At 37.4% G+C, this 15241-nt stretch overlaps 1 protein-coding gene and 1 pseudogene across 2 annotated transcripts in view; both read right to left on the reverse strand.

Moving 5' to 3' along the window:
• Positions 1 to 15241, reverse strand: part of TMPRSS12 (transmembrane serine protease 12) — a gene marked incomplete at its 5' end in the record, with an annotated part of 34338 nt that overhangs the window by 13607 nt on the left and 5490 nt on the right. The window contains one exon of the mRNA XM_082421516.1: positions 6348 to 6616. Within this exon, the coding sequence (XP_082277642.1) occupies positions 6348 to 6616 (269 nt within the window). The remainder of the gene's footprint in view (positions 1 to 6347; positions 6617 to 15241) is intronic.
• LOC309641458 (large ribosomal subunit protein uL11 pseudogene) lies at positions 1460 to 6215 on the reverse strand (annotated as a pseudogene). The gene has a single exon. The product of its transcript is annotated as a large ribosomal subunit protein uL11 pseudogene (transcript).

Raw genomic sequence — 15241 nt, forward strand, 5'->3', positions numbered from 1 at the left:
CGTAAAATTGTATCCATGTATGTATGTATGTAGTATGTATGCCTAGAAAGACTGTGGAAGAAAGTTCACCAAATCTTAATGACAGGTATCTCTAGATAGTAGGAATTTCAGGTTACTTTTGTTATCTTTGCTGTCTTGTATTTCTTGGAGGTCTCACGGCAGGATCTATAGCTTTTTTTTAAAAAAAGGGGTATTTATTTATTTATTTATATTTTTTGCCTGTGTTGGGTCTTTGTTCCTGCACACGGGCTTTCTCTAGTTGCAGCGAGTGGAGCTGCTCTTCATTGTGGTGTGCGGGCTTCTCATTGTGGTGGCTTCTTTTGTCGCAGAGCACGGTCCTAGGTGCGTGGGCTTCAGTAGTTGTGGCATGCGGGCTCAGTAGTTGTGGTTCGCAGGCTCTAGAGTGCAGGCTCAGTAGTTGTGGCGAACGGGCTTAGTTGCTCCGCGGCATGTGGGATCTTCCCAGACCAGGGCTCGAACCCGTGTCCCCTGCATTGGCAGGTGGATTCTTAACAACTGCGCCACCAGGGAAGCCCGGATCTATAGCTTTTACAAAGTAAAACTATATAAAAATTGTCAAGGGCGAAAGAGGTAAATGCTGAGGTCTATCTTTCTTATGTTGTAAGCTGTGAATAATTTCAATTAAATTTTTAATGATGCTAAAGTCTTGAAGCATGTTGAATATGAAAATAAAACAGATTTTTAATTCATGCACTCTGCTAAATTCCCTGCTAATTCCTGAACATAAAGTGGTTCTTTGCTACAGAAAAGATAGGAAAATATAAGATAACACTTCAGGTACTATTAAAGGACAGATCATTTTAAGGTTTATCCATAGAAAAGCTACTGTAACAGCAGCATCTTTTCTCATCAGCCTGTCTCAGAGTTGCAGTTGTCACATGTGGTAGCTGAATACTTTGTGTGCCCCACATTCTTCCCTAGCTTTTCAAGTAATAGACATTTTACCCTTCCTGCAAGTGGGTAAATGACCCAACTGTTCCATTCACAGAATTCCATTCTCCTGGTTGCGCTGATTGGTCTAGAGGTGACTATATTTGGTATAAGGCTAGCCAATTGGAATACTTATCCAGCATTTTAATTTAATTTAATTTTATTTTAGCAATATAGAAATACCTTTAATATCTTAAGTGAAAAATAAGTACATGAAATAGAATGCAGGCTATTTTGACAGCTATATACAGTTATGTAGAGAAGACCGAAAGGAAACATAAAATCGTTTGTAACTTATTTAATGATAGTGGGATTATATATTTCCCCATCTATTTTTCAAATATTCTGCACTATTATTACATTTTGTTTTGGCTCATGTTGTGCTCACTGTATCTAGATTCATGTTGTCTTTCATCAGTGATAGAAAACTTTCAACCCAAATCCATTGAATATTGCCTCTCCTCTATTCTCTTCATTTGTTCTCTCTAGTGCTCTCATTAGGTGTATATTTGACTTCTTTTACTTGACTTTCTCTCTCTCTCTTTTTTTTTTTGGTTGTCAAATAACCCTTTATTAAATTATTTTTCTTTGCAGTTCTTAACTAGCTGGGCATTCCACCACACCACTGGTGATGTCATCTGTGATGTCGTAAGGGTGGTGGCCATGAACATTGCAGCCCACAGACTGGGCAGTTCCCAGGATCTCTTGAATGGTTCCAGAGAGTTCTCTAGCTAAAGATCAATGCCACATCTGTCAGGCATTGTTGACAATCTCATCAGAAGTGATGTTTCCACTGTGCTTAATGTTTTTCTGCTTCTTTCTGTCTCTTGGCCCTCAAGGGCTTTGATGATCAGGGAAGAGGCAGAAGGTATCACCTCAATCTGGGCCTGTCTATTCTGAATGGTCAGTTTCATTGTAATCCTCAGACCCTTCCAATCACCAGTTGCCTTGGCGATGTCATCACCAACCTTTTTTGGAGACAGACCCAGGGGGCCAATCTTGGGGCCCAGGGCAGACGTGGCACCAACCTCCCCACTGGTGCACCTCAGGTATATGACTTTGATCTTGCTGGGGTCAAACTTAGGCGGCATGGTGGAGGCAGCTGGTGTCGGATGAAACCAGATTCAGGATGACTGAAGAAAGTTGCACCTTGGCCTCCTCAGAGCCAAGAGCCAAAAGCTCTTTCTCTTTCTTATTTTCTCTGTGCCACAGTCTAGGCAGTTCTTCAGATACATCTCTGGTTCACAAATTCTCTCTTCAGATGAGTCTAATAGGATATTTATTTCATCCAGTGAGTTTTAAACTTAGGCAATTACATTTTTCATTTTTAAAGATTCTATTTGGTTCTCTTTTAAATCTGTCTGATCACTCTAGATCATCTATCGCTCATTTTTAATGCTACTCTTTTATTTCTTTAAACAATTCACATATACTAATTTTATATTTTATACCTAAAATATTAATATCTGAGATCTTTGGGGGGGCTTTATCTGTTGTTTTATTTCTGTTGACTTTCATAATTATGGTTTGCTTCCTTATGTGTTTAGTGATCTTTGATTGTGAACTGATATTTAGTTGATTTTAATCTGGGAATCCTAAGTTCCTTCTGACTTGGTACTACTTTAGCCATTGAGTTTATTTCAATTTTTGTATTTTTTAATTGTCACAGTTATTTGGTTCTTTTTCACATCTCCTTACTTTTCATTTTTTTAAGCACATCTTTTATTCTTGTAATATCAATATATTAAACATTAAAAAAATTTATTATAAAAAAAAAAAAGAAAAAAAATTTATTTATGTATTTATTTGGCTGTGCCGGGTCTTAGTTGCAGCATGTGGGATCTTCGTTGCTGCATGCAGGATCTTTAGTTGTGGCATCCTGGAACTTTAGTTGCAGCATGAAAACTCTTAGTTGTGGCATGTGGGATCTAGTTCCCTGGCCAGGGATCAAACCTTGGCCCCCTGGATTGGGAGCACAGAGCCTTAGCCACTGGACCACGAGGGAAGTCCCATTAAACATTAAAATATATTATCTGATGATTCTGGTATCTGAAATCTTCGTAGGTCTTATTCTGATGTCTGTTGTTTCTGCTGACTCTCACTCATAGTGCCTTGTTTCCTTTGGTGTTTAGCAATTTAAAAAATTATAATCCATTTTCTTTGAAACTTTGGTGAAATTCTTTGAGGTTTCAGATGACATTGGGTTTCTACACAAATTATTGGCATTTGATTCTCTCAGGCACCTAGAGAACATTAACAGTCTAGGAACTACTTAAACTAAATTCTAACCTTGAGGCTTTCTAGTCTACTCAGAGTGATCTAGGGCATATGAGTGGTATTTGTAGTTACATATTTTCTGGGAAAATTTCTTCATTTTTTTTCTTCCATTAAGCAGTTTTCCTAGCAATCCTGGGGGTGGGGTGGGGGTTGAGGATGCTTTTGTTATATATGATTCATGTTTTAAAAAAACTTTTTATTTTGTAATAATTATAGTTAACAGGAAGTTGCAAAGGAAGTACAGTGAGGGTCAGTGTAAGCTTTACCCAGTTTCCTATAATGGTTCTATCTGTGTTATTGAAGTACAATACCAAAACCAAGAAATTGACATTGGAACAATGTGTGTGTGTGTGTGTGTGTGTGTGTGTGTGTGTGTGTCATTCTACACCATTTTATGGCATATGTAGATTCATGTAATCACCACCACAATCAAGATACAGAACTATTCCATCATCACAAAGATCTCCATGCTATCTAACCTTCTTACCCCACAGCGATCAGTAATCTCTTCTCCATCTTTATAATTTTGGTCTTTTGTGAATGTTGTATAAATGGAAACACACAGTATGTGACCTTTTGAAAACTGCTTCTTTTCACTAAGCATAATGCACTTGTGACCCATCTAAGTTGTTGTGTATATCAATAGTAAATTCCTATTAACTGCTTAGTAATGTTTCATATTAAGGATATACTACAGTGTATTTAATCATGCACTTATTGAAGGACGTTTAGGTTTTTCTAGTTTGGGGATATTACAAATAAAGCTTTTATGAACATTTGTGAGCAGGTTTTTGTGTGGACTTATGTTTTCATTTCTCTGGGATAAATGCCTAGGAGTGTGTGTGATTGCTGGGTTAATATGTAAGTGTATGTATGTTCACATATGTTAAGAAACCGTATCTCTGCTGTTCCGTGGTTACACACTTAGGATTGCTGTGTCTCCTTGGTGGATTTACCCTTATCATTATGTTATGTTCTTAACTGTCCCTGGTAGTTTTCTTTGCTCTTTCTACTTTATCTGATATTAATGTAGCCAGTTCTGCTTTTTTTCCTTTTTTCCCCCCTATTCCAGCTTCTTTTTTGATTAATGTTACATGGTATGTCTTTTGCCATCCTTTTACTTACTTTCTTTTTTTTTTTTAATATTTATTTATTTATTTATTTGGTTGTGCCAGGTCTTAGTTGCAGCAGGTGTGCTCCTTAGTTGCGGCTCGCTGGCTCCTTAGTTCTGGCATGCGAACTCTTAGTTGTGGCATGCATGTGGGGCCAGTTCCCTGACCAGGGATCGAACCCAGGCCCCCTGCATTGGGAGCACAGAGTCTTAACCACTGTGCCACCAGGGAAGTCCCCATCCTTTTACTTTCAACCTACCTATATCATATTTGAAATGAACTATGTATATGTGAACTATGCTGCTGGGTCTTGAGTCTGACTCAATTTTAGAGTACAGCCCTGAAGCTCCAGCTCTATGAGTGTCTCCCCACACACACTCAAGCAGGCTTTGTTCTTCAAGCCTCTGAAGGCCTATGAAACCACAGAAATCAATATTCAATGTTACCAATTTGACAAATACCCTCAAGGTGAAAGGCAGCTTTTGTGCTCCAGTTATCTAAGTTCCTGTCTTCACACTCAGTCCTTGACCTATGCATTTTCTCTCTTTAATAATTTTCAATGGGAAGGTTGGTGTGTGCATGTAATCTGCCATGTTGCTGGAGAGCCAATATAATCCTCAGAACAACTCTCTGATAGGTATTGTTGCTCTCATCTTACAGATCATGAAAATGTATGACATTGTGAGAGATGATATAATATAATGGAAACACGTGAGTTTTGAGGCAGGCCTACCTAGGCTTGAATTTTTGACTCCTCACTTAGTTAGCTCTGTAACTTTGGGCAATTTATTTAATCTTTTTAAAACTCAGTTTATTCACCCATATTATAATATTTCTTAGAGTGTTGTTGGGGGCATTAAATGAGAAATACATTAAAATGCTTAGTATTTTATTTAGTACCTAGCCCTGAATAAATAGTAGTTGCTCCTATCATCATTGTTCTAACTGTTGTAAAAGATTCAATAACCTGCCCGTGGTAATTCAGCTAGTACATGGCCAGGCTGAGATTCAGACTTAGGTCTGTGATTCTAAAGCCCATGCTCTTTTTCCTGCACCATGTCACTTTCCTTATCTTCCTTAGAAAATATTCACGGAGAAAAAAAGAAAAATAATAATTCACAGACTTTTCATACATTTATTTCTATCCTATCTAAATAATCCACAAATATTTAAATGGCTAGGTTTGGTGGAGAATAGAAAAAAAAGAGTCTCAGCACTTGATCTCATATATTGCTAAACAGACTTCAATTCCCTCAGGAGCAGATTGTATTTAATGTAGTACTTAAATATTCAGGCTTTAGAATAAAGAAAAAACTTATATTTGAGTCCCAGCTTCTCAACCTCTAAGATTCACAATTCCTAGTCTATTAAATGGGAATAATAACATTAACTCCCTAATAGGAATATTGGGAGGATAAGATAAAATAAAGTAATATATTTAGAACGGGGCCTAAAACATGGTAAATGCTCCCAAATGGTAGCTGTTGTTATTACCAAAGGCAGAGACTGTTTTCTACGTTTTTCATTCCTCCCATTAGTTCAGTCAGTCAACGATTTGTGCCTATTTATGCACTAAAGAAAATACATGGCAATCAACCTGTTTGATACTAAACAGTGCACTAAATAAAAAGGATACTAAATTTGATTCCTTATAGCCAGAAGCTTATTATTTAAGATAAGCAAATCTGCTACAGAGCTTGCTTCATCACCTAAGAGTCTCAGAAACTACAGAAATACTTGGAACCATCATTCTCTCTGAGAATGTCTAAAGGTTTAAGTATCTTGGCATGTATAACAAAAGAAGTCTCTATTTCTGCTTTGGAAGATAATTTTCTCTCTCCCACAAGCAAGAAAAAAAACACAGAAAATTAAAAAAGACATTTCCTTTTCACTGGTTTATAAAGACCTGTTGTTCAAACTCATGATATAAAGAGATAAAGACATACATATTCACCCTCTGCCAATAATCAGGAAAATCTGTATCAACAAAATTCAGATCATAATTACCTTCTTCTTTTGTTCTTCCCCATCCACTTATAAAACACTTTGTGTTTCGGTTCAGTCTTTGGAAAACACCAAAAGGTAGACAGATAGGCTGAATATAATCATTGTATCTCACTGCTTTTTTTAAATGAAAAAGCGCAATATCATTTTCATAAGATTCCACATCGAAGTCTGGATGGATAATGATCGCTTTAACTTTCATCTTCTTGGAGTGTGGCTGACGCCCATCTATATTATTAGTTCCAATCACAACTCTCCACATTACAGGATCTCTGAAAGAAAGTAAATGTTCTTATCTTAAACAGGTATTTAACTAAGTAAATATTCTTGATCTCCCACTAGTTTTTGTTTTTCTCATGCTAGATTAATAACAAAAAAATTAATCCTACTTTCATGTGACAAAGTCATAGCAAGTAAAAACCTAAATATTGTGATGTAGGAAAAGAGAAAAAGATCAATGGGACAGAAAGTCCCAAACAGATTCAAGTACATGAGAATTTAATATATGGTAGCAATTCTTACCAATGGACAAATGGATGAATTATTCAATAAATGGTATTGGGACAACTAGCTAACTAACAAACTAGTTTGAAAAGTGAAATAAAATTAAATCCCGGAAAAATTATTAAACACTAAAATAAACTCCAAATGGATTAAATATTTAAGTGCACAAATCTTTTAAATAAAGACTTCCTGTCTTTTAGAGATACATAAAGTGGTATGTCTGAGATTTCTTTCAAAATAATTGGGGGCGGAGTTGGCAAGAAAAAAGATGAAACAAGATCAGCCATGTGTTGATAAACTGAAGCTGCATATTATGCATATGGGAATTCATTAAACTATTTACTTTTACAAATTTTTGAAATTTTAGAATGAAACATTTGGATATTAAATTAGGATGAGAAGTTTAAAAATTAAACCAGAAAGAAAATATAGATGAATACATAACATTGTTATGAGAAAGGACTTTATGCATTCCAGTGGACTGTATCTCTGTGAAAACACAATTTTGCCTTTTTGTAATTCTATTTGAGCAAGTTGGAACATTCCACTGGACTATATCTCTGTGAGAAAGGACTTTATAAAGTGTGACACTAAATATAAAAGAAGCAACTAATGGATCTTGACAGTCTTTAAAAGCAAAAAGCAAGCAGAAATCAAACCAAACCAAAAAATCTTCTGTAGGTCAAAAATCAACAATTAAAACCCCAAGTGGTGGGCTTCCCTGGTGGCGCAGTGGTTGGGAATCTGCCTGCCAATGCAGGGGACACGGGTTCGAGCCCTGGTCTGGGAAGATCCCACATGCCGTGGAGCAACTAGGCCCGTGAGCCACAACTACTGAGCCTGAGCGTCTGGAGCTTGTGCTCCGCAACAAGAGAGGCCGCGATAGTGAGAGGCCCGCGCACCGTGATGAAGAGTGGCCCCCACTTGCCGCAACTAGAGAAAGCCCTCGCACAGAAACGAAGACCCAACACAGCCAAAAATAAATAAATAAATAAATAAATTTAAAAAAAAAAAGGAAAGAAAAAATTTCTGCTGGTGATGAGAACTCTTAGGATCTACTCTCGTAACAATTTTCCTATATCATACAGCAGTGTTAACTATAGTCATCATGTTGTACATTACATTCCTAGTCCTTGTTTATCTTATAATGGAAGTTTGTACCATTTGACCACCTTCCTCCAATATCCCCTCCCCCCACATCCTGCCTCTGGTAACCAACCACAAATCTCATCTCTTTCTCTGAATTTGGTGGGGAATTTTTGTTTGTTTATTTTTATTTGATTCTACTTATAACTGAGATCCTGCAGTATTTGTCTTTTTTTGTCTGACTTATTTCACTTAGCATGGTGCCTTCACGGTCCATCCTCAGTGTCACAAATGGTAGGATTTCCTCATTATTTATGGCTGAATTACACACACACACACACACACACACACACACACACCACGTCTTCTTTATCCATTCATCTATCAGTGGACACTTAGATTATTTCCATGTCTTAGCTGTTGTAAATAATGCTGCTATGCAATGGGGTGCAGATATCTTTTCAAGTTAGTGTTTTCATTTCTTTTGGATATATTCCCAGAAGTAGAATTGCTGGATCATGTGATAGTATTATTTTTAATTTTTTGAGGAACCTCCATACTGTTTTCCATAGTGGATATACCAATTTACACACTCCCATCAGCGGTGCACAAGTGTTCCCTTTCCTCCACATCCTCCCCTTGATGATGGCCATTGAGAGGTGATATTTCATTGCAGTTTTAATTTGCATTTCCCTAGTGACTAGTGAGTTGAGCATCTTTTCATGTACCTGTTGGCCATTCATATATCTTCTTTGGAAAAATGTCGATTCAGGTCCTTTACCCATTTTTAAAATTGGATTATTTATTTTTTTGCTATTGAGTTGTATGAGTTCTTTATATATTTTGGATATTAACGCCTTATCAAATAGATGATGTGCAAATATTTTTCCCATAGGTTATCTTTTCACTTTGTTCATGTTTTCTTTTTCTGTGTGGTTTTTTTAGTTTGATGTAGTCCCACTTGTTTATTTTTTATTTTGTTGCTTGTGCTTTAGGTGTGATTTCCAAAAAATCATTACCAAGACCTATGTCAAGGAAGTTTTTTTCCTGTGTTTTCTTCTAGGAGTTTCATGGTTTCAGGTCCTACCTTTAAGTCGTTAATCTATTTTGAGTTAATTTTTGTTAATGGTGCAAAATAGGGGTCAAGTTTCATTCTTTTGCATGTGAATATCCAATTTTCCCAGCACCATTTATTGAAGAGACTTTCTTTTCTCCACTGAGTATGCTTGGCTCTCTTGTCAATTATTAGTTGACTGTATGTGCTTGGGGTTTTTTTCTGGGCTCTCAATTCTGTTCCATGGTCTATTTGTTTTTATGCCAGTACCATACTGTTCTAATTACTATAGCTTTATAGTATATCTTGAAATCAGGAAGTGCGATGCCTCTGGTTTTTTTGTTCTTTGGATTCAGGATTTCTTTGGCTATTCAGGGTCTTTTTTGATTTCACATAATTTTTAGGGGTGTTTTGTCTATTTCTGCAAAAAGTGCCATTGGAATCTTGATAGGGATTGTATTGAATCTATAGATGGCTTTTGGTAGTATTGACAGTTGAACAATATTAATTCTTCCAATCCATGAACATACCTTTCCATTTGCTTGTGTCTTCTTTATTCCTAAGTATTTTATTGTTTTTGATGCTGTTGTAAATGTAATCAATTCTTTTATTTCTTTTTCAGAGAATTCATTGTTAGTGTATAGAAATGCTATTGATTTTTGTGTGTTAATTTTGTACCCTGCAACTGAATTCTTTGATTAGTTCTAATGGTATTTTGGTTGTGTCTTGGGGTTTTCTATATATAAAATCATGTCACTTGCAAATAGAAACAATTTTACTTCTTTTCCAGTTCTCATACCTTTTATTTCTTTTACTTGCCTTATTTAAAAACATATATTTATTTATTTTGGCTGTGCCAGGTCTTAGTTGTGGCATGCAGGATCTTTAGTTGTGACATGTGGGCTCTTAGTTGCGGCATGCATGTGGGATCTAGTTCCCTGACCAGGGATTGCACCCAGGCCCCCTGCATTGGGCGTGTGGAGTCTTACCCACTGGACCACCAGAGAAGTCCCTCTTTTACTTACCTTATTGCTCTAGCTAGGACTTCCAGTACTATGTTGAATGGGAGTGTGAGAGTGGGCAGCCTTGTCTTGTTCCTGATCTTAGAGGAAAAGCTTGCAACCTTTCAGCATTGAGTATGTTAGCTGTGGGCTTGTCATGTATGGTCTTTCTTATGTTGAGATATGTTCCTTCTATGCCTAATTTCCTAAGTATTTTATCATGAATGGATGTTGAATTTTGTCATATGCTTTTTCTGTGGCTATTGAGATGATCATATGATTCTTTTCTTTCATTCTATTAATGTATCACATTGATTGATTTGCACATGTTGAACTATCCTTGCATCCCAGGGATAAATCCCACTTGATCATGGTGAACAATGCATCCTTTTAATGTGCTGCTGAGTTTGGTTTGCTAATGTTTTGTTGAGAATGCTGCATATATATTCATCAAGGATATTGTTCTGTAGTTTTCTTTTCTAGTAGTGTCCTTATCTGTCTTTGGTATTGGTAATGCTGGACCTTGTAAAATGAGTTTGGGAGGTTCCTTCCTCTTCAGTTTTTTGGAAGAGTTTGAGAAGGATTGGTGTTAATTCTTTAAACATTTGATAAAATTCACCAATGAAGCCATCTGGTCCTGGGCTTTTCTTGTTTGGGAAATTTTTGATTACTGACTCAATCTCCTTACTAGTAATTGATCTATTCAGATTTTCTGTTTCTTTCTGATTCAGTCTTGGTAGGTTGTATGTTTCTAAGATTTTTTTCATTACTTCTAGGTTATCCAGTTTGTTGGCATCTAGTTGTTTATAGTAGCCTCTTACGACCCTTTGTATTTCTGTGGTATAAGTTGTAATGTCTCCTTTTTCATTTATAAGTTTGTTGATTTGGGTCCTCCCTCTTCTTTTCCTTGGTAAAGCTAGCTAAGGGTTTGTCAGTTTTGTCTATCTTTTCAAAGAACCAACTGTTATTTCGGTTAATCTTTTATTTTTATGATTATTTTATTTATTTTTGGCTGCGTTAGGTCTTCGTTGCTGCGTGCGGGCTTTCTCTAGTTGTGGCGAGCGGGGGCTACTCTTTGTTGCAGTGCACAGGCTTCTCGTTGCAGTGGCTTCTCTTGTTGTGGAGCACGGGTTGTAGGCACATGGACTTCAGTAGTTGCAGCACGCGGGCTCAGTAGTTGCGGCACGTGGGCCCTAGAGCACGTGGGCTTCAGTAGTTGTGGCGCATGGGCTCAGTAGTTGCAGTGCACAGGCTCTAGGGTGTGTGGGCTCAGTAGTTGTGGCGCACAGGCTTAGTTGCTCCGTGGCATGTGGAATCTTCCCAGATCAGGGATCGAGCCCATGTCCCCTGCATTCGCAGGTGGATTCTCAACCACTGCGCCACCGGGGAAGTCCCTGGTTAATCTTTTATATATTTTTTTGTTATCTATTTAATTTATTACTGCTCTAATCTTTATTATTTCCTTCCTTCTAATTTTAGGGTCATCTTGTTCTTTTTCTAGTTCTTTAAGGTGTAGAGGTAGGTTGTTTATTTGGGATCGTCTTGCTTCTTAACGTATGCATTTATTGCTCTGAAATTCCCTCTTAAAACTGCTTTTGCTGCATAAGCTGTGTTTCCATTTTTGTCTCAAGATACTTTTTAATTTCTTCTTTGATCCACTGGTTTTTTTTTTTAGGAGAGAGTATTGTTTAATTTCCATGTAGTCATGAATTTCCCAGTTTTCCTCTTTTACTGATTTCCACTTTCATGCCATTGTGGTCAGAGAAGATCCTTGGTATGGTTTCAGTCTTCTTGAAGTTGCTAAGACTTGTTTTGTGGCCTAACATATGGTCTGTCCTCGAAAATGTTCTATGTGCACTTGAGAAATAATCTGCTGCTGTTGGTTGGAATGTTCTGCGTATGTCTGTTAAGTCCATCTTGGTCTACAGTGTTATTTAAATCTGCTATTTCCTTATTGATTCTCTATCTGGATGATCTGTCCATTGTTGAGAGTGGGATATTAAAGTCCCCAACTATTATCAAATTGCTGTTTATGTCTCTCTTTAACTCTGTTAGTTTTTGCTTTATATATCTAGGTGCTCCAATGTTGGATGCATAAATATTTACAATTGTTATATCTTCTTGAGGGATTGACCCCTTTATCATTGTGTGGTGACCTTTTTTTTGTTTCTTTTTACCATTTACATTTAAAGTCTATTTTGTCTAATATAAGTACAGCTACCCCTGCTTTTTTGGGGTTACCATTTGCTTGAATGTCTTTTTCCATCCCTTCACTCTCAGTCTATGTGTGCCTTTAAATCTAAAGTGAGTCCCTTGTAGGCAGCATATTGTTGGACAAAGACTTTCCTGAACAAACAAAAGCTGAGAGAGTTCATTACCATTAGACTAGCCTTACAAGAAATGCTAAAGGAATTTCTTTGACTGAAAATAAAAGGACACTAATTAACATCATAAAGACATTAAAAGGTAGTGCAAAACTCACTGGTAATGGTAAATATATAGTCAAACTTAGATTCTGTAATTTGGTAATAGTGGTGCATAATTTACTTACAACTTTAAAAGTTAAAGGAATTGGGGCTTCCCTGGTGGCGCAGTGGTTGAGAGTCTGCCTGCCAATGCAGGGGACACGGGTTTGAGCCCTGGTCTGGGAAGATCCCACATGCCGCGGAACAACTAGGCCCGTGAGCCACAATTACTGAGCCTGCGCGTCTGGAGTCTGTGCTCCACAACAGGAGAGGCCGCGACAGTGAGAGGCCCGTGCACCACGATGAAGAGTGGCCCCCGCTTGCCACAACTAGAGAAAGCCCTCGCACAGAAACAAAGACCCAACACAGCCAAAAATAAATAAATTAATTAATTAAAAAAAAAGTTAAAGGAATTAATATAGTAAAAATAACTATAACAACACTAATCTATTAATTACACAATATAAAAAATATGTAAATCATAACAGCAATAACCTAAAATGTGAGGTAGAGGAGAAGCAAAAATGTAAAGTTTAGGAATTCTATTGAAGTTAAGTTGCTAACAGCTTAAAATAGCGTGTTATAATTTTAAGGTAGTTTATGTAAGCTTCTTGATAACCTCAAGGTAAAAAGCTGTAGCAATTACACAAAAGGACTTGATAAAGAAGTCAAACCATACTGATACCAAAAGACATCAAAACACAAAAAAGACAGCAGGCTAAGAAACAGGGAACAGTGGATATACAAAACAACCAGAAAACAATTAGCAAATGGTGATAGTAAGTCCTTACCTAGCAATAATTACTTTAAATGTAAACAGATTAAATTCTCCAATCAAAAGACACAGAATGGCTAAATCAACTTATATTCCTTACCTATTTCAATTTATATTCAGACCATAAGATTAAAAAACAGGTTATATACACTGAAAAGTACAAAACATTGCTGAAAGAAATTAAAGAAGACAAGTGGAAAGACATCCCTTGTTCATGTATTGGAAGACTGAATATTGTTAAAAATGACAGTACTACCCAGAATGATCTATAGATTCAATGAAATACCTATAAAAATCCCAATGATGCTTTTGCAGAAATAAAAAACCCATCCTAAGATTCATATGGAATATCAAAAGACCCCAAATAGCCAAAATAATCTTGAAAAAGAAGAATAAAGTTGGAGGACCATACTTCCTGATTTCAAAACTTACTGAAAAGCTACAATAACTGAAACAGTGTGGTACTAGCATAAGGGCAGATATATATACCAATGGAAAAGAATAGAGAGCCCAGAAATACACCCTTGCATATGTGGCCAATTGATTTTCAACAAGAGTGCCAAGACAATTCAGTGGAGAAAGGAAAGGCTTTTCAACAAATGGTGCTGGGAAAATTGGATATCTACATACAAAAGAATGAAATTGGACCCTTACACCATATGCAAAAGTTAACTCAAAATAGATCAAAGACCAAAATATAAGAATAAAGCTATAAAACTCTTAGGGCTTCCCTGGTGGCACAGCAGTTGAGAATCTGCCTGCCAATGCAGGGGACACGGGTTCAAGCCCTGGTCTGGGAAGATCCCACATGCTGTGGAGCAACTGGGCCCATGAGCCACAGTTACTGAGCCTGCGCATCTGGAGCCTGTGCTCCGCGACAAGAGAGGCCGCGATAGTGAGAGGCCAGTGCACCGCGATGAAGAGTGGCCCCCACCTGCCACAACTAGAGAAAGCCCTCGCACAGAAACGAAGACCCAACACAGCCATAAATAAATAAATAAATAAGTTTAAAGAGAAGCCTTTCATTAAAAAAAAAAAAAAAAAAAACTCTTAGAAGAAAACACAGAAGAAAAGCTTCATGATATTGGATTTGGCAGTGATTCTTGGATATGACACGAAAAGCACAGGCAACAAAAGAAAAAAATAGATAAATTGGACTTGATCAAAATTAAAAACTTGTGCATCAAAGGACACTTTCAAGAGAGTGAAAAGATAACCCACAGAATTGGAGAAAATATTTGTATATCATATATTTGACAAGGGATTAATATCTAGGATATATAAAGCACTCCTACAGCTCAACATCCACAAAAAATCCAGACAGCCGAGTTCAAAAATGGGCAAAGGACTTGAATAGACGTTTCTCCATAGAAGAAATACAGGACTACCCTGGTGGTCCAGTGGTTAAGAATCCGTGCTTCCACTGCAGGGGGCACAGGTTTGATCCCTGGTCCGGGAGCTAAGATCCTGCATGCCACATGGTGTGGCAAAAAATAAAATAAAATAAACCTTAAAAAAAAAGAAGAAGAAATACAAATGGCCAGAAAGCACGTGGAAAGATGCTCAACATCACTAATCATTAGGGAAATGTGACTCAAAACCACAATGAGGGACTTCCCTGGTGGCACAGTGGTTAAGAATCCACCTGCCAATGCAGGGGACCACGGGTTCAAGCCCTGGTCCGGGAAGATCCCACATGCCTTGGAGCACCTAAGCCCATGCGCCACAACTACTGAGCCTGTGCAGTAGAGCCTGTGAGCCACAACTACTGAGCCGGAGTGCCTAGAGCCCATGCTCTGCAGCGAGAGAAGCCACCGCAATGAGAAGCCCATGAACCGCAACAAAGAGTAGCCCCCGCTCGCCGCAACTAGAGAAAGCCCGCACGCAGCAATGAAGACCCAATGCAGCCAAAAATTAATTAATTAATTAATTAAAACAACAACAAAACCACAATGAGATACCACTTCACACTCATTCAGATAGTTACCATAGTAATAGTGTAAGTAATGAAC

The sequence above is a fragment of the Balaenoptera physalus genome (genome assembly GCF_965194825.1).
Source record: "Balaenoptera physalus genome assembly, chromosome: 13".
Lineage (NCBI taxonomy): Eukaryota > Metazoa > Chordata > Mammalia > Artiodactyla > Balaenopteridae > Balaenoptera > Balaenoptera physalus.